The sequence below is a fragment of the Passer montanus genome, unplaced genomic scaffold (genome assembly GCF_014805655.1).
Source record: "Passer montanus isolate IOZ18808 unplaced genomic scaffold, ASM1480565v1 scaffold96, whole genome shotgun sequence".
NCBI lineage: Eukaryota > Metazoa > Chordata > Aves > Passeriformes > Passeridae > Passer > Passer montanus.
Genome location: NW_024375034.1, coordinates 1,708,048 through 1,727,915, shown reverse-complemented (window position 1 = coordinate 1,727,915; position 19,868 = coordinate 1,708,048). Strand labels below are relative to the sequence as shown.

The window sequence follows — 19,868 nt, the reverse complement described above, 5'->3', positions numbered from 1 at the left end:
ATTCTTGAACTCTACTATTGGCAGTTCCATTAAAATGGTATCTTTAGCATACCACATTATTTGGGATATTTTTAACAAAAGAACAACAAATGATAATTAAGCCAGAGAGCAGAAATATGTCTTTGATAACAGTAATGTCACCTAGCACTGGCAAGGAATTTGTCACTAAACAACAGTAAAATTGTTATCCTGCCACAGCCTGTACACATTTTCATTTTCAAATGTAGGTACTAAACATTTCTTGTTAGTAACAGAGAAAACTCTGCAAAAAATTTTTAAATATTAAAGCTGAATTCCTGTTAAGATCAGTGAAAATATAAACTTTGGTGAAAACAATGAATTTAATTATGAGAATAAGTGGACACTTTTGATACTGAAAGATGAAACTATTTTCAATAATAAAAGATGCTACAGGATAAAGAGTACATGTTTTAAAAATAAGAAATGCTGTGAACCTACTGTATAGGGCAAAAGTTGCTATGTTGTTATTGGATGCTTGGAGGTTTTGTTTGCTTGTTTCACAAGTCATCTTAGAACATTCTGCTTCAGGAGATTAAGACCAAAAAAGTTAAAATTAATCACCATTAGAAACAGCAAGGCAGATCAACAGCCTGACTCCATGTGACAATTCCTGTGCTTCCAGGTCTCACTGGGCTTACATTAGGATAACAGTCTTCTCAACAACCAGCCAGGAGACAGGTAAGAGCTGAGCTGAGGAGCATAACTGAAAAGTTTAAGGTGGAAATTCTGAGTACTTCCCTTTTAAAGAAAAACTGTGAAGTTGGCACATCTAAGTAAATCAGCACAGAGAGTTTTAGCACCTGTTTGCTATCCCAAGCTACATTTTTTGTGCAGGAAACATGCATTTCAGCCCTGTTTTCATTGCTTCCTCTTTCCTTCCCCCAACAGTACTTTGTATGTATGCCACTCTCACATATGCCTACAGCAACTCAGAGATTTACTCCACGAAATACTGACCTAGTTATGCTGCACAAAAGCTCTGAACACATCTTTAACTCTAAAATTTGGGGGAAACTTGACAGCTGCCTGAAAATCCCATCTAGTACTGGTATCGCAGTCAAAAGGGTCCAAAGGTATACAAAGGGTAGGATTTACAAACTGTGGTGGCTAACAGCTGACCTGGAGGCCTCACTGTTATAAACAATCCTAATTATAATTCTATAACTAATTACCAACATAGTAATTATATAACTCAGCCTCTCTGGGCTATTGGGGAGCCAGTCTAGGCAGTTGGGGACACAGGCAGCTATCGAATAGTTAGCCAGGTGGCAACTAGTTCAGCCCATCAGCAGTGACCCCAAACCCTGTGGGCCCCCAGAGCTGTGTCAGCAGTGACCCCAAACCCCGTGGGCCCCAGAGCTGTGTCAGCAGTGACCCCAAGCCCCAGGGGCTCCCAGAGCTGTGTCAGCAGTGACCCCAAGCCCCGTGGGCTATCAGAGCTGTGTCAGCAGTGACCCCAAACCCCGGGGGCCCCCAGGGCTGTGTCAGCAGTGACCCCACACCCTGGGGGCTCCCAGAGCTGTGTCAGCAGTGACCCCAAGCCCCAGGGGCCCCCAGAGCTGTGTCAGCAGTGACCCCAAACCCCGGGGGCCCCCAGGGCTGTGTCAGCAGTGACCCCACACCCCGGGGGCCCCCAGAGCTGTGTCAGGAGAGCAGCACCCCGTGGGAGCTGGCTGCTGCTGTGTGACCCCAGCGTGCTCTGCCGTGGGCCTGTGTCTGGAACTGCAGCAGGTGACAGCTTTATACAACCTGCAGCACGACCAGAGAGGAAGCTCAGCTTTCAGGGCTGCAAACCCTTCACCAGGTTACCTGAGGACTCACCTAGGAACCTGGAAGCTTCTTTACTTTTTTCCAGTTATTTTATTTCAAGGAAGCACTTTTTTGGGTATAACTTTTAAAGAAGAATTTCAAATCCCTAAGAACAAAATAGGATCAAACATAAGTATTACAATCACACAGCTCTGCTGTAACCCAAGCCCCTGCCTTGATTCCACAAGAACCATGACAACTGATACACAGCTTCATGCAAATCACAGCCTTTGCTTATGTTTATTAAGTAGGAAAAATCACCATATGGCATAGAAGCTTCTATTTTAAACTCACAAGACTAATAATTAACAAGAATAGAACAGTAGGTTTTAATACAAGTGACTCATTCTTCAGCTATCTAAAACATATTCCCCATTTCCTCTGCCGGGTTGACATACATTTGCTCCACCTAGTGGGAAGCTAATTAAGACATTTCATTTATAATGGAAATACTTGCTAAGCTGTTTAAAAATCGATTGTGAAAAATGAATTAAACCATTGTTCTTTTGCTAGTAATCTTCATAAAGCAAATTATATATGGCTTTATATATGAGCAGTTCATAACTGTGTTTGAAACAGATTTCTAAACATCACCTCAACCTTTGAAAATGAGAAGAGATTAGACCTTGCTTTCTCTCTCTCAACTGTATGTATTAAAGAAAAACATCTTTATTGTCAGCCTGGCTAACTCAAAGGCAACCAGAGAGGTGCTCTGCATTTTACCTCTGCGAAAATTCATACTGGCTCCCATTTTTAATAAAGGTCAGAGGAACAAACTGGCCAAGTACAGGCTGCTTACCCTCCCATCAGTCCCTGGAGTGTCGTGGCCTGCCTGCCACTGAGAAAGGCTCTTCACAGCATCTCCCAGGTGCTGTGACCAAGCTGGGCCATCAGCCTTTGGCTGTGGGGCTCAGAGGGCAGAGCCTCCCGGGCTGTGCCAAGCTGGGAACAAGAGGAGCAGCCCAGGTGTGTCTGAAGGCAGGGCTGCAGGACATCCCACAGCCCTGGGAGCTGCTGGAGCACACACCCAGCACATGACGCCAGGCAGGGCCCAGCAGCAGGGCTGCCATCCAGCTGGACTGAAGCACTCTGCAGGAACGGGCTGACAGCAGTCTTCTAAAACTCACCGAGGGAAAATGCAAATACTGGCACCTAGAAAGGCAGGAGCTACAAACAGAACAAGCTGGGGCTGCCTGGCTTTGGAGCAGACCAGCTGAAAAGGACCTTGGGCTCCTGGCACAAAGAACACTGGGAAGGAGCCAACAGTGTACCTTGGCAGCAACACACAGCATCCTGGGATGGAGTGAGGTGAGGTGTGGCAAGATAAATCCACTTCTCAGAACCAGAGCTGAAGTTATACTTTAAAATCACATAATAGAGTCTGCCTTCCTGCAGAATCTCCCTTTCCTCTCCAGAAGCCTCCAATTTTTATGGAGGAGAGTATATTCCAAAGCTAAAATAAACCATTGTTTTCCAGGCAGATGAAATGCAAGAAAGAAACTGCTTTTGGAATACATCAATATATTAAAGGTTAAAAAGTACAGTGAATATCTAATTTTGACTCTGTTAAAAACATTTCATGGCTCAGAAAGGACAAGAAACAAGAGACAAAAAACTACAATTGAGAAATCCACAAGAAATGTAGGTTTATCAGATGAATAAAGCCTGAGCAATGGAGGGCCCCTCAACAAATATTTCTAACATGCCAAATCAATCTGTTTCTGTTACATGAATTATGCTAAATGATCACACTAAAAAAATTCCCTTGTATAGATTAATATATTCCTTAGCAAAAGGTTGCCAGTGATAAGTGCATTTCTCAAACTGGAATAGATGAAATTATTCACTACCACCTCAACATCTGCTCAAGCCTCTTCAGTCTCAACCAACCCTCTGTGCTATCTGAGCTCAAGTAAAACAGATCTTTAGAAAAGCCACAGAGTAAGCCTGTCCATCACAAACCCATGCCTCACTGAGAAATGCACACTGCAATGCAGTCTGCTTCTCAAAGTACAGGTACCACTGCTGTCATCCTTCCCACCCAGAACTTGACAATTGTTAAGCACAAATTTCTGGCTTAGAAGCTATTCCTCCCAGACACTCAGACAATGGAAATAAAACCACCCTAGCCATGAATCCTGTATCCATAATTTTCATTCCTGCTTTTAATTATCAAGAGGCTTCAGATGCCCAGGACACACATCCACCCACCCTCAGCCACTCAGTAACCAATAATGTTCAAGTGAATGAATGATCAGTGTCAGCTGATATGGAATTAAGGAACCCATTAAGGCCATCATTGTGCAAACCAGCCTTCATATGTCCCAAATCACTAATTTCATTCTGCTTTGGGAGGCTGAGAGCCTTCATTACCAAGCAGGCTCTCCAAGCAAAGCAGAATTAAGCACACATAACCCCCAACAGATGCCCTCAAAGAACACTAGTTTGGGTCCAGCTTCTGAACATATTTATTACATTATTTTCTTAGAATTTTTGTAGATGCTAAAATTCCTGTTTGTAAGTGAAATTAATTCTTCCATCTGGGAAGGTTTTGTGAACAAGTTCTGTGAAAAGCAGTACAGAATCTTCCCCTCTCAGACATCAAATGAGAAAGTTGTTCAGATCAGTACTTTGCACATTTTTCACAATAGGCAGCTTTGACAGCCTCTTGTGGCCAGTGAAACAGGAGAGACAACACAACTCTGTCATATGCCAACAGACTGACAGAGATAAAACTGGCATGAAGTCAAACACAAGAGCCTTAATATATATAAAAATTGACCAAAATCTTGTGTATGGAATTTGGTTTTCTTCATGTTCAAACTGAATCCTCCCCTTGCAGTCAGAGTTTATTCTGTTTCTATCCATTATGAATACGTTACACAGATTTTCTCCAGTCTTGTGCAACAACATTTTACATCAGTGAAAACAGCTATCCCATCTTCTCTTCTCTCCCCGTTGGTTCTCTGTTCCCTGGTCTAATTAGGACTAACAAATCTGGTGGTTTTTTCATAAGTCACAATTTCTAATGCTCTGGTCATTGTAGCTGCAATTAATCAGAGTGCACTTGCTTAAACAACTAGGGAGTTTTGGAGGTTCTCACTGCTCATTTTGGGACATAAACCCTCACTTCTCTCATTTTTAACTATGGTACTTACAAAGCTGAATTTCTGCAACCAACTGTAACTCAGTAAAACCTTGCTTGGTTGCATGGGCTGAAATTAGTCTTTCAGACATCTCCAGTATTATCTGACTTCAACAGTAAGTGAACAGCAAGAACTAATAAATCTAAACACAAATTAACCATAAGCAGACTAAATTTAAGCAGTAACTGGCACTGATAGAAATATTTTTATCCCATGGCAATAGATTTTTAAAAAATGTACAACAACAGAACAGAATATGGGTACTTTTTTTTTTAATGCAAAGGGAGAAACACGTGATACATACTTGCTAGAAAAGTACTAAGAATTACAGGGGAGCACAGACTAAAGAAGATGCAGCAGCATCACACTCTTGAAAAGAAAGGCAACCAGACTCCTGTAAGTATCTGCGGGCACAAAATCAGCAAACCTTATGAAATATGTCCTCCCTTCAAGGGAGACCTGAGCCTCCATTGCAGGTACTGTACCAAGTGCTGGGCACTGCACTTCTTAAAGGAAGGACATAGCTGGAGAGCAGGATCCAACAAGTATCAGCATGACAAGAAAAAAATCCAAAACAAACCCAAACTTTAAGTGTGCAGGAAAGAAGCAGAAGGAGATCATCCGTCCTTTATGGACATGAAGTGCTTTGAGATGCCATAAGGAGATGTATGGAGTGGATTTAAGGATGAACTTTCTAAAGGGAATGGACTGGGATTGACTGCTTGAAGGCACCCTCCAGCTGCCAGCTGTGGATATTTCTGGCCATGACCCAGCAGAGCAACCCCAGAACACGGCACAAGGGGACCAGGGTGCTGGGATGGGGCCCCGCAGCTGCTCGGGGTGCAGGGGCTGCCTGAGGCAGGTGACAAAGCCATTCTCAGGGACACACAGCTGTACCTGTGTGCACCCCTAGGCTGCACCCTCGCTCTGGATGCTTTCCAGCAGCTCTTTATCCCTCACGTGGACATACTGCTGTATCCTAACATGGAATTGTGACTCCTGCTGTGGGTGGATTTAACACTGTAGCAGATTGCAGGAGATTTCAAAGGCCCAATCACACTGGCCCATATGATCATTTCTCATGTGCTATTTTATGCTGGACCATCTTCAGCAAGAAGGAAGGCTTCTACTCTCCAAAAGAATTATATTCAACTTGTTCAATAATTGGGTTTTTTTCCTATTTTCTATAATTCTATGCAGACTGCTTCATGAAGACAAGGCACCCAGAGTAACAAACTAATTTTAAATTAATATTACTGCTCCACTTTCCTAATAATTTAAGTACCTGTTATAGCAATCACCATGGAAGCCCTGTTGCTGTTTGCTAGGCTACGCTGGAGGAATGGTGCAGTAGAACAGCAATTTCAGCCCAATCCATGTGCCAGAGGATGCACAGCACTCCTCTGCTGCAACACACTTCCCTTCAGTGCACATATACGCTGATTTTGTTGATAATATAATGAAGGGACTCCTCTGTCTCTATTTTAAGAATAGGCTGTAAATGCCAGAGTTTCTCAGGAAATTAGGCAGCATCAGTTTTGTAAACCTCTACAGAATCTTTTCAGATAAAAAGGACTCACAGATACCATATTCAACTTGCCAGGCTCAGTGGAGGATTTTTTTTTCAATTCTCTGAAGAATTTTCTTCCAAGATTTCTTTTTTTGTGAGTCAGTTTCCCTGTTATCACTATGTCTCCTTATGTCCACCTCCCTTCATCAACTGTATTCCAACCCTGAGCACACTTTCAAGGAAACAACCTGGTGTAATTCAAGTTGGCAAGCAATGGTAATTTAAAAAAATGGAAGGAAGCTGTCATTAAAAGCAGAGCCTGAACTCAAATATGCTCATGGAATACTAAGGAATTCTAAGAACAGAAACCAAAAGAACTCAGAGAAGCAATAAAAAAACAATTAATCCCAAACCTTGTCCAGTATCACACTGCTTTATCAGCAAGGACATGCATGACAAGAGGACCAGATCAGACACTGCTACACCAACATCAAAGCACAGAATGACACAGACCCCAGTGCTGCTACCCTACTCTTGTGCAGCAGAACTCAGATCAAAACCTAACACATATCATTCTCATCAGGTTTTGAAGCCCAGTGACATTCTGAACACATCTGTGATGTACCTCATTGCTTTTCTGCACCACACTAAGAAGATCCATTCTACCAGAGAAAAGGTCCCACAGTGATAATGGCAACTGAGAAATTTACCAGCAGTGAAGGGAAACTCAGCCAGGCCCAGCCTGAGCAAGGAAGATCTCTGAGGCAGAACTGCTCCAGCACTGACAGTGCTGACTGCAGCACCACAGCTACAGCCTGAGCACTTTGTGCTCTGAGAGCTGCAGTCTCCATTCCCAGGCTTGCCTTGCTTCTTCTCCAGTGAGCCATGTGGCAGGAGGCATATTTTAATAGAGTATCTATTATTTGTAACACTTTCACTGTGCTTCCCAGTTTTGGTTCCAGTAATTCAGTCCTTCCCTTTTAACAACATAATATTCATTCCATTTCTCTGGGAATAGAATTTATATTAGATAGTAAGCACCAAATGGCAAGGAAGGAACACACATCGCTGCTTCTTGCTCTAAGAAAAAAAAAAAACCTCAGCAAAGATTTTAATGTTCCAGAAAAAATACTGTTATGTGCTTAAGTTTCCAATGAGCCACTAAACCAGAGCTATCCAATAATTCTGGAAGCTTCTGTCTTTCTGAATGAGAAGGGTAATTCTGTGAACAATTAAAAGCATAATCACGTGTGACACTTGCAATGTAATTTAATCCCTAGACTGGGAAGAAGTGACATTTAAAGTAGTATGTAAGTCAACACTGTTTATGGCAACCATAAGCATATTGACTCCTGTGTGTGACCCAGTAATCCCAGCACTAGGAGATTTCCATGGAAAGCCATAAAGCAATTTGCTGCTGAGGAGCTCTTATTTCACAGCCCTGCATGATGCCTACAGCTGTGTAGTCTGGGCAGAAGACAACAGAGATTTTCCAGGATGGATAACTGCACATGGATCTTACCATGGATGCAGTATGCAGTGGACACCACCACCACTGTACCTCTATCAGCATTTCTGAAATAACTTCTTATTTCCTTCTGTGTGTACCCATAATGTTTTTATTTTTTTCTTTATTTTCTTAAACAAAACACAACAAAGCATCCTTTCCATTAGCTGACACCTAAACTGGAAACCTAAGTCAGGCTAAAGAAAATTTCATCTTTAACTGGAAAAGATGGGTCCTACATTCCTGTACTGAATGTAAACAATGAGGCATAAACACAGCCAACAGTAAAGTATTACAGACTAGCAGCAGCATGAAGTGTAGCAAGCAGCTTCCTTTTAAATGTAAGTTTAACACACTATTGCTTTATTTGACCCATCAATTCTCCATTGCTGTTGTAAATCTAATAGATAAAATTAAAAAGCAAACAGTGAAGGCATGTCTTGAAAGGGGCCCTGGATAACAATGTGCTTCCACCAGCAGCTCCAGCTGATCTCCTGAGGTCCTTTCCCTGAGTGAGCCCTCTGTGCACACTTCTCTCCTTCTCCTCACTGGGCAGAGGGTGAGATAAGTGAAATATGTGACAGTGAAAAGCAAGGGTTCAAAAGATACTGCAGTATTTCTGCCTTAAAAAGAAGGCTCCATTAACCATAATATTTTGAAAAATGAAAAACAACCAAGTAGTATTAAAAAAAAAATTAAAGCAATGGGGGAAAAAACTAGTATGTGTTAACATACAGAAACAAGAGATTTGAACATGGCACTGCCCAAGCAGTGAGTTCCTGGTACTACTCCAAATACCCACTCCCACTTATTCCTCTGTGAGTCACCAAGGGGGCTGCATGTGAGCTGCTGCTTTGGAGAGGAAAAAATCTTCCCCACCACACCTGTACACAATACTGGCCTGACAACAGCAAGTGCTTTCTCACAAGCTTATTATAGCTGCAATTAGAGGGAGTCTGCTCCTCCAGCACATCCATAAAACAGCACAGGAGTTCTACATACTGTTCCTCAGAAGGAGGGCAGCTGCTTTTGGCATTCCTCTACCACTGGATGATTTCTCTGTACAGAAATAACAGAACACGTGGATGTGAAAGGACCATTTTGGAATGAGCACAGGAAGATAAAGGGAACACTTATTTTTCTAGTCACTGTTCATTTGGTATGTAAAAAAGAACCCAGAATCTAAAATCAGCAATCTCCCTGTAAAGCCTGAGCAAATGCCTGGAGCATGGGAATCAGGCAGCAGTCAGAAAGATGTACAAAGAACCAAGAAGTTAAGACCTGTTAATCTCAAAGTGCAGAAATGCAGAAGCACACAAAAGCAGATAATTTATCTTGTCTTTTGTTAACAAAAAAATCCACCATTTCCCAACTACCCTGTGGATGGACTCTACTTCTACTTTGTTTAAGCAAAGTGGACCTGAAGAAGGAGGAGGAGGGGGAGCCATCCAACCCTGAGTGAAATAGTATTTTATCTGTGCTCTGACTTCCACTCCTGTATCTGAGATAAGAAGGCTAAAGCATGTGCTTTTTTCCTCTTCTGTCTCTCTCCCCTCTACCTGAGATGTGAATACTCTGTTTTTAAAATCAATAAACAATCTGTATTTTTACAAACAAATTTTTTGCCTTGTGGAAACACCTCAGCTTTTAAGAACAGGTGCTTGTTTTGGCAACTGGGACAACTCCAACCTTAAGCTATTTCTTAGGGTAATATCCTGCCCACATGTTAAGACAAATGGATGCAACTTTCAAGGAAAAAACAAGAGGTGGGTATTATTAACAGATAACACTACTGAGCAGCTTTTTACTCTGTAAAGCAACAAAGTCAGCAACACAATCACTATGAGAACCTGAAGTCATCTGATTTGCTGAGGATATTAAAGGCCCTAAACTAATGAAACTGAGACCTTTGAGAGTTTGTTACATTGTACATAAACATGAAACAGAAGCAAATTGATATGTATAGCTGTTTGCGAGAAAGGAGGGATTTGCTTTATTTATTTAGGAAGACAAACTCCCCTGGTATTAAATGTAGATTAGCATTTCTGAAAAGGTCTGCATGTTAAATTGAAATGTATGCTGAGTGTGTCCTAAAACTGTTCAGCACAGAGAATTTTAGTAAGATATCTGCAAGGCAGAGTCACAATAATAATGAGTGACTCTATGATGCTAATACTGATATAAATTATAGCAAGTATTTGTAGATTATGAGAAGGCTTTCCAAGTACACTGTAAAGAACATAGACAATTCAGCCTGTTATTGCCTACACTGGAGAGGATCTAACTCACTTGGACTACAGAAGTAGAAACAGGCAGAAAACCCTGCAGGTGTAGGATAATTCTGTCATTAGTAAAAGCCATGTTAGAAATTAAACTAGACACTCACTAACTGGCTGAAAGGTTTTCACCACTTGCTACCTTCCTGTCCTAGAGGTCCATGTTCTAAAAATTCCTGTAACTCTGCTGGGTGTAAGATAATGAATTCTGCTGTGATGTCTCTTTCTGAGAGAAATCGAGTGTACTGAAGAACTCAAGCTCTGTTGAGGATGAATTCTCACATTTCTTTAAAACAGAATGAAAAACCATGCCAGATTTGCAACTAACAAAAGAAGTTAAAAACGGAACTCATCCAAGGGTATTTGAGAAAGTCAAAACATATGAAAAAGCATTTATGCTGTAGACTCTTGAATGTGTACCTAAACTGAGTTTGACTTCCCAAAGGAAATTAAAACACACATTAAAAGACTGTTGGCTAAAGAAACAGGAATATTAGGAATTGATTGGAGGTGCAGGGAGGATCGAGTTGAAATAAAAGTATCTAGGTAAGACAGAAAAGAAAACTGAATGCTTTCCTTCAGTTTTCAGAGAAGCTGGGGGATGGATATCCCATATATCATGGTGTAGGGAAATCAAGGAACAATGTGCAAAACAAACTCAAAAAGCCTAACACCATAAATTCTTGAGGGAACCATGCCGGAATTCTGAGAGAAACAGCACAGAAAATATCCATTCAGCCAAAAAGATTCTTAATAAATGCTTTAATGTTCTAAGAACAGCAATTTCAATACACACTCTCCACTTCTCACAAAATTAGAGAACTTGGGTTCCTCAGTCACTGCTTCCATGAACATAAGAATAGTAAAAGTATCTTGCATAGAGGATATGAACCCTTTGCCCTCTTCTTTGTCTCTGTAAAACCTGAACAGCTGCTCACTTGTTTTTCCTCCAAGAAGAACAAAGAATTCTGTGAAACTTCTGAATTGGTGACTTTGTTTCCGCTGTTCTTGGTATAATTGTTAGGATGACTATTAGTGCTCTAGTTACCATCAGTTATTATTCTTTTGAAGTCATTCCTTTCCACTGAGTTTATACCCTAATGGGATATTGGTAGCTGTTATTTCAATCCAGCTGTCTCTTATCTTTCAACTAAAACCACCTTCACACAGAAGTTTTTCTAAAAGGTCTACCATTAATCTTAACATTCTGCAGCATTTAATGTGTATTGTCTCAAAAACCACTAACCTGTATCCTTTGATACAGGTTACATCTGTATATTTCACATGGCAGAATATACATATATTTCACATGGCAGAATTGCCTTTAATTGTACTATTTAATCTAATCTATTTCTGTAACATCAATATCCTGATTAAAATGTTATCCAAATAATGTACAAATGCTCCTGTGCAAGATCAAGCACACAAAAATCTCTAAAACACAACAAAAATGGGATCCTTAGAGTAAAAAAATGACTGAGAACTGTGGATACACCCTGGATCAACTACCTAGTTATTTCACATCGACAGCTGCCACTGCATCAAGCAGTCCTTGCAAGTGAACAATGAAAAGCATCTTAAGGAGAGCAGCACCCTGCTGCTCCAGAGGCATTTCTATTACAGCTCAGCAGTACAACACACCTGCCACTATGTAGCTGCTCTCATACCTTGCAGGACTGCAATGAATGTTTTACATGTCTTTGGTTAAGCTTGGACATTGAAATGCATAGCTGGTAATTTCAACTAACAATAGCATCGGGCAGCATTTTACAGTTAAGAACTCTATTTTTAAAAACATTCTTTCTGCGTAATTATATGTTTGAAATGCTTCCTGAGAAACTGATCTGGAGAATTCCTGCTTTTGCTGCCACGTTGAAAAATTACCCCTTGTGAATGAGTAGCCTCGTCCATTTACATTTCCCAATTATTTTTGATCACCGAGCTCTTGCCCTGTTTCAGCCTGGCAATCAATCCCCTGTAAGCAGCGAGGTGCCATTCTCTGGCACCAGCAGCACACTGGCCACAGAACATTTCATTTCCTCACTTTGGCTGCTATGCTAACAGGGCACGTCTGAGTAACCACCAGATCTACTAAAGCTTCTTCCAGGGAACTGGCATTGTCTGGAACGTATCTAACTAGGAATGCAAACACATCCTGACTCAGAAAATGAATGCCAGGCTTTTCTCAGCACTCTGTGTGCTGGCAATCTCTGTCTCTAAGGGATGCTGGAGTAGCTGACTAACATTTCACCAAACCTCAAAAAAACCTTCCCATGACTGCAGCTGAACAATGGTATTCATTAAGGAGAAAGCTCACATCCTTTCTAACAATTTTTTAACTCTCCTGAGCCCTCATCAGGACTTGCAAAGTGGAAGATGTCCCTGACAGAAGGCATTCATTACTACTGTCCACTCAGGTGCTGGGCAGTGCTCACCATTTCATGGGTGCACAGCTCATGTACTGCTCACTGGGCACTTCCTGGCCTTGGGCCTGTTACAGCCTCTTCACCTCTGAGGCTTTTCCCCTCATACTCCCTTTCTGAGTGACTGTCCACATACACTCACCCCTACAGAGCACTCGAAGAAAATACAGTTTCCTGCAGAGCTGTGTCTACCTCTTCACAGAAACTGACTGAGACCATGTTACACTCCTCGGTGCATTTCCCAATTCCCCAGAAATGCAAATCTCCAGAAAGAAATACACAGTCATGATCATGGAATTCAAGCCTAAGATGACTGGACATAAAGATGACTCTTACCTCACTGAGAAACAGAAGCAACTTTGCAATTTTAAAAGACCCAAGAGTCACTGAGGAAAGGATGAGAAGCACAGGCATTAAATGAAGCTTATCCAGAAAAAAATGAGAAGTCCTAATGCAAAGTTCTCAGCCTGTGTTCACTGACACAGGAGCTCATCTGAAGAACTAACCGAGCACCACCCACAATTTGGTTTGTTTGGTTTGGACCTACATCCAGCTTACAAACTCCTCCTGCTATGGGACACACGCTGGGTGTTTCAGGATCTGTCTCCAGTATGCAAACAGCTTCCTAACTCACAACTGCAGTAAGGATGATACTTGTAATCATTTTGCACATTTGAATTCCTACTTTACCTTACACACCACAACATGTGAAGACTAATGTTCCTCGCCTTAGAATGGTTTTGGTTGGAAGGGTCCTTCAAAGGTCACCCCTGCAATGAGCAGTCAGTTTGCTCAGAGCCCCTGGAGCCCAGCCCAGCCTGGAATGCTCCCAGGAATGGGGCCTCCACCACCTCACTGGGCAACCCGCGCCAGTGCTTCACTGGCACTCACATTGCCATGAGTTTCTTCCTTTTATCCAGCTAAATCTCTCCTCTTTCATTTACAATCATTACCCCTTGCCCTATCACAACAGGCCCTACTCGAAAGTCTGTTCTCATCTTATTTATAAGCCCCTGCAAGTACCCAAGGGCTGCAGTACGGCCTCCACAGAGGCTTCTCCAGCCCAAAGAGCCCCAGCCGTTCCTCGTGGGAGAGGTGCTCCATCCCTTTGATCACTTCTGTGCCCCCTCTGAACCCCACTCCAATGCCCTGTACTGGGAGCCCAGAGCTGGAGGAACTCGGCAGGAGGGGTCTCACCAAAATGGAGTAGAGCAGCACACCCACCTCCCATGACCTGCTGGTCAGGCTGGGCTGTGATGGGCTTGCATTCACAAGAAAAGGAATCTGTTTCTTACCATGTTCTCAACTGCAAAGTCACTGCAGAAGACAAACTTCCTTTGAAAAATCTATCTATATTGTTATTAATGCTTAATCTTATTTTAAAATTAAATTGCTGAACATACAGACACTGCAGCTCAGTTGTTTACCATTCTTTATGAAGATATTTGGGGGAAATTCTGCGTCTGACAAAATTCTGGCTTGAATTTTAAAAATAAGCTGCTCTGATTCAGTTTCTGAACCTAAAAAACCACGCAAGTGTAAGCGCAGTGATTGTAATTTTGTAAGACAAAGAAATCAGGCTGAGTCTTCTGGTGCAAGGCTGAAAGAACTTGATATGGGAACATCAGAATCACCTGGAAATACTCTGACTCCTACATCCCACAGGTTAAAGCTGAAGAACTACAAGAAGATTTGGTTTTGTAGCTGCAAATTAGTAATTAATGAAGTGAATGAAGATCCTTACCAACCAAACAAAACCAGATATTTTTAAAGAAGTAAAGACATTTTTGTGCAACATTCTGATGTGGTACTCAATGCAGTTCTAGATTTCTGCAGTTACAATCACACGTTTCACTGTAACCCAGATTTCCCAGGCCAGTTCAACCTGGATATGAGCTTGGGGACATTTATCACACACACAGTTCTGAATGCTCCCAAAAATGCCCTGGCATCCTGACTCATCTCAGGCATCAGTATGAAAAGAACAAATTCCAAACTTACCCGAATCATCATGACAGAGCACCTGATGTTGTGAATCGTATCATACACCTTCTTGGAAATGTCAACAAACTGGTTGTCATCAAACAGATGCACTGTGTTCTTGCTTAAGCTCTCCAATGCAATATTTACTTGACTAATAAACTCTGGAATCACTATTAAAAAGAAAAACAAAACAAAATTCAGTGAGCAGAAAAGAACATGTAGTTTTTTTTCTTTTTGGCAAAACGCCTGACATTGATAAAACTTTATTTTCTGACAAGCATTACAATTACTTTTAGTAAAAGCAGTGGAATTGCTTTTAAGTGAGAATACATTTTTAGTTTTTATTCACACTTATAATAAAATGCCCACAGTAAACACATAAGCTGTGGGTGGTTGTACAGTACTACAAAGAAGAAATAATTTTTAAAAGGTGAGGTGGGGAAGCAGATGTAAAAATTTGTTGGTCATTTCAATAGCAATTTTACCCAAAGAATCAGGATGAACAACCTGGCTTAAAGTTGGAACCACTGCTGAACAGACTTCTACTATTTCCCAATCTGCTTTCAGTCTGAATGGAGATGGAACCAGCACAAGATTGAGGCTTATTCTTCAACTGAGGAGGTCCCACAACTGTAACCCGAATTTACCAGGGCAATGTTTGATTGAATCAAACAAACTGCATTTTGAGTCAGTTTGATTTTAACCTGTGCTTTACCCAGAATGGCCTGGGCATTTTCTTCTGATGCCCCAGGGCCTTATTCTGCACAGTGACCTGGCAACGCTGTAGCAAAGGAAACCTAGCACAGAATATGGAAGGAATGCAGATGGAAAATCCATCACATACTCAGAAGGACCTCAAAAAAGCCCAGACCAAATTCATTTCCTGTCACTTGGAGTCTGAGGACATAGAAGAAACAAATGCAAAAGGATAAAACTCAACTTGTGTAATATTCAATGTGAATAACAAACCTCATGGTACTAAAGCTCTCTCTGGCAATGTGTTGGTTCCAAACACTAATATTGTTTGTGTTCCACCCTCCACTCCACAATTCCACACTGTGCAATTCACAAATTCCTAACACATGAAAGCACTACTACTGCTAATACAATTAATGTGTAACCTTTCAGGCAAATTTTGAAGTATGTAATAAATCTGTAGGCAGACAAAGCTTCAGCTGAAGACAACCAGATTTCTGAATTAGAAAACCTGGCAACTTAATACTTTAGGAAAGGTGCCCCAATAATGCTTTCCTCCCTAACTTTGATGAGGAGACCCATATAGCCCTTGGAAACAGTTAAATTAATTCTCAAATTACAGTAACTTCACTGTCTTTAAGCTAACAACTGGTTGTCACTTAATTTGAAAAAATTTAAAATCAGTGCCACCCACTTCAGAAAATCACTGTAATTGTATCACCTTCAAAAAGGTCAGTGGAAAGATTTATAATAGTTCAGAAAAAATAAAAGATACATTTTTAATTTGCAACCACATAAAATAATTAAGCAGAACAAGTGCCTATTTATTGCTTAAAAATAATAAGTACCACCACTGAGTGAGAGCTTTTCATCATTTTGTAATGGTTTGCTTTTTTGTTAAACAAAGATTTTGGCCTGTAGACTATCAAAATAATTCCAAGTGGAGCAACCCAGGCTGCACTTGACTGAAGAACCACCACATCAGAGCCCTCCTCTAGCAGCATTTCAGATGAGGTTTTGCAGCAACAGCACTTTTACACAGACAATTAAAACACAAGACTGCAGATCTAAAACATGTACACACCAATGTGCTAATGAAGTGTGAAAATACACTTGGGCTATCAAACAGACCTTATGTCCTGGTCATTTTCCCTGTAAGTGATAGGGTAACTCCTTCAAATCCAAGACTACTGGGATTTATTTCAGTTTTGAGCTCCCACCCAATGGCTAAAAAAACAAACAAACAAAAAAAAACTTCATAGACCTCAAATAGGCAACTCTCTGAAATACTGCATTAGATGGATTGAATTACACCAATAATGTGCATTTTCCTGTTCTTGGCTTTATTTTTCTAGGCAGCCTATAGTAGAGAAGTGGATGCAACTGAAAACAGGTGGAAATCACTCATTTTTTCAGTCTTTCAAAAGAAAAATCAAACACGTAAAATTAAAAATATCAAGTGTTAGACAGCTGAGAACTACTAAATTTTTATGGGGATTTGTTTGTTTTATTTGTACATTTTATTTCCGTTTTCTTTGTGTTCCCTTTTGTTCTTCCTGCAACAAAAATTAAAAGCAAATTTCAATATGGGCATCTGTAATTCTGCCTTCCCTGAGGGGGAAGGTGCAGAAAGGAGGTTGTTTGGAAAATACCAATATGTTCATAAGCATAATGTTCAAAGTCCCAAAAGTAATTAAAAGATTTCACACTCTCAAAAATACATTCTTGAAATTAACCTAATTTGCTTTAAAATTCATCAAGTGTTTCCTAATTCCTCTGTTTTTTTAAATAATACATTTAATGTTTCCTTGTAGGCATGTCTTCTTAGTCCTATAATGTTTTTGCTCGATTTTGTAATCTTCAATCAAAACCAACTAATGAACCAGTCTGTAGTTTAATAGCTGTCAGGGCCCAGCTCTTCACACAGAAAACTAAACTTCAGTAACCCCTATATTCCAATTAGCAACTCAGTGCCTTTTATTTTTAACAATAAAATGATCAGGAAAACAGATTCTCAGCTTTGCAGAAGGCCACTGCCAACAGCTGAGAGCATGAGCCACTGTGCTTGTACCTTTTAATTCAGCTGTGTTAAGTGATTAGCACCACTCCAGCCACCAAACAGCTTACAGTGAAAAGCCAACAGGCTGCAAAGCCAAACTGTCCACATGTGTCCAACACTCACCTAAAGAGTGTCTTAACAAAACAAACACACCTGACCAGACATCAGCAGTCACCACCTCCTAGAAATGACCAGAAAAAAATTTATTTATTTCTTTTTTTTAATTCAAAAACTTTATGATTCTTCACTCAGGGGGGAAAGGGAAGAAACTAGCAAACCCACAATTTATCTCAAGAAAAAGAATTTGTGGTAAATAACCGAAGTTTCCCTTCGGTGTTTATCCACATGATAAGATAAGACTCGGAGCAACTCAGCCAGTGCTGCCAGCAGAGTGGGAAAAGGCTGGAGAGCTCCCACTGGAACAAAGACTGAAGAACTGCTCCTTCAAAGGCAGCTTTGAAATGGAAGTGAGAGCACAGGCAGTGACTGAAGCTCTCTGTGGCACAGCTTCAGAGCCCAGCTACACACACTGCAACCCAGCCACAGCTTTGGCTTAACTCCAGTGGCCTTTCAACATAGGAGACTGCTCTCTTGGGGATTCAGCCACCTGCAGACATCTTCTGTGCCCAAACAAAAGCCATTAAAAATGTCATTAAAAAAAAATAATTGGGCAAGCTGGAGTGAAAAAATGGTTTTCCTTCTGAAGGTAAGAAAATCAGGGTAAGTTACTAGTCATGAATTAGGACTCTAAGAGGAGGGAAACTTGCAAAAACCTACCTAAGTACAGTCAAGTAAGGCCAAAAAAGCTACTGGATGAGTTTCATATGAAACTAGTATGATAGCAGAGCACTGAAATAAAGCAGATGTGCAGGCAGGCAAGCTGAAAGAGGTGCGTGCAAGCCAGCCCTATGCCAAGGCACAGGTGGGGGCAGCATCAGAAGTGACTTGACACAAGAGGCGTGTACCCCAAGTACTTCATTATTCCCCCATAACCTGATCATCTAGCATGAAAGTCAGTATGATGGGTGTATACAGGTTGCTTATAGAGGACTTAAGCAGCTTTCCAGTTGCAAAAATTCAGAGGAAGTAAAGAAAAGTATGATTGTAAAGATTAAAAACACAGCCACCTGTTAAATGCAAGGTAATACTAGAGAAAGGTAAGAAATCTAGTTAACAGCGACACAGCCTTTATTCAGTACTTCTTTATTTAATTACACTCTTTGGGATCAAATAATAGTTTGCACTTCCTATGATTAAAAAATAAGCATTTTAAAATTTCTTCTTGAAAGGTAAGGAATTTCAGATGGTAAGAACATTGCCTATTCCAGTAAGCCAATTTTACTGCTAAGTATTATGTCTCCTCTTAATGCCACTGCAATCCAGAAGGGTATATAAAGAATTAAAAAATAAAACCCATCTAAGCTGAGGCAACTGTACTGGCTAAGGGATACCATGTGAAATAAAAGGGAACTACTGGCAGCAGCCTGAGTCACAGCACCCAACACGCAATTCAGAATGGAACAGATTGTTTAAGTGACTGATGGAGAGAGCTTCATTAGAGGTGTTCCAAAATACATTGAAATAATAATGGAATCACTGCAAAAAAAAAGAGTACTGTGCACTCACTGCAAAAAGTTGAGCTGAATAACACAAGCAGGTTTTGAAACTCCAACCATTAGTGACTCTTACAAATCCACATAATGCAATCCTAACATGAAGATGAAGCTGCTTCTGAAGCTAATTTCACAATGCTACAGATCCTTAACTGAAGCCTCTATTTCTGTGATACAATGTCAAATTGGTAACGTTTTACTATACCACTGTATCCAATGGCTTTCTAAGAGATCCATTTACATATATCTACATATATATGAATATGAATGAAGCAGAAGAGCTTTGTGACTATAGGTATTTGATATACCTCTTATATTAGCATTCACCTTATTTGGTAACAAGCTTACAGATTTTATGCAGGAAAATATATTAAGTATTTGTGGAACTTCTAACACCTGAAAGAGCTCATATTCCTCCAGCAGTTTCAATCCTAGGCCAGTGTATGAGAGGCATGACCTCAGAGTCCCCCACTGTCCCCACCGTGACTATTTAGAGCATAAAGATCCATAAATTATCCTAATGGAATTTAGTATTTCATGCCAAAGTTTCTGCATAATAACAGTGTAATACAACATGAAGTAGCCCAGGCAGAGGCCTGATGCACATAAAAAGTTTCCTAACAAAAGCAAGCTGTAATCAGTATCTGCTTCTGTAACTCAGACCTGTGCCAGCTGCAGCTGTGCACTTTGCAGCTTGCAAAGCTGGCAGACTGCTGGCAGACCCACAAGCACACAGCTGAGCACATATATACATGTATCTGTAAGTATATCATTACCTAGCTATATACAAAAGGACGTCATGAATATTTTTTAAGCATATGTTTA

General features: G+C 40.7%; 1 protein-coding gene across 4 annotated transcripts in view; it reads right to left on the bottom strand.

Annotated features, from left to right (window-relative positions):
* CTNNA3 (catenin alpha 3) overlaps nucleotides 1-19,868 on the bottom strand; it is a 407,897-nt gene that overhangs the window by 65,058 nt on the left and 322,971 nt on the right. For all 4 annotated transcript variants that reach the window (XR_005626215.1, XM_039696239.1, XM_039696238.1 and 1 more), the window contains one exon: nucleotides 14,694-14,845. Coding sequence is in view for 3 of the 4 variants with exons in the window: in XM_039696239.1 (XP_039552173.1) it covers nucleotides 14,694-14,845 (152 nt within the window). In the remaining variant the exon portion in view is untranslated. The remainder of the gene's footprint in view (nucleotides 1-14,693; nucleotides 14,846-19,868) is intronic.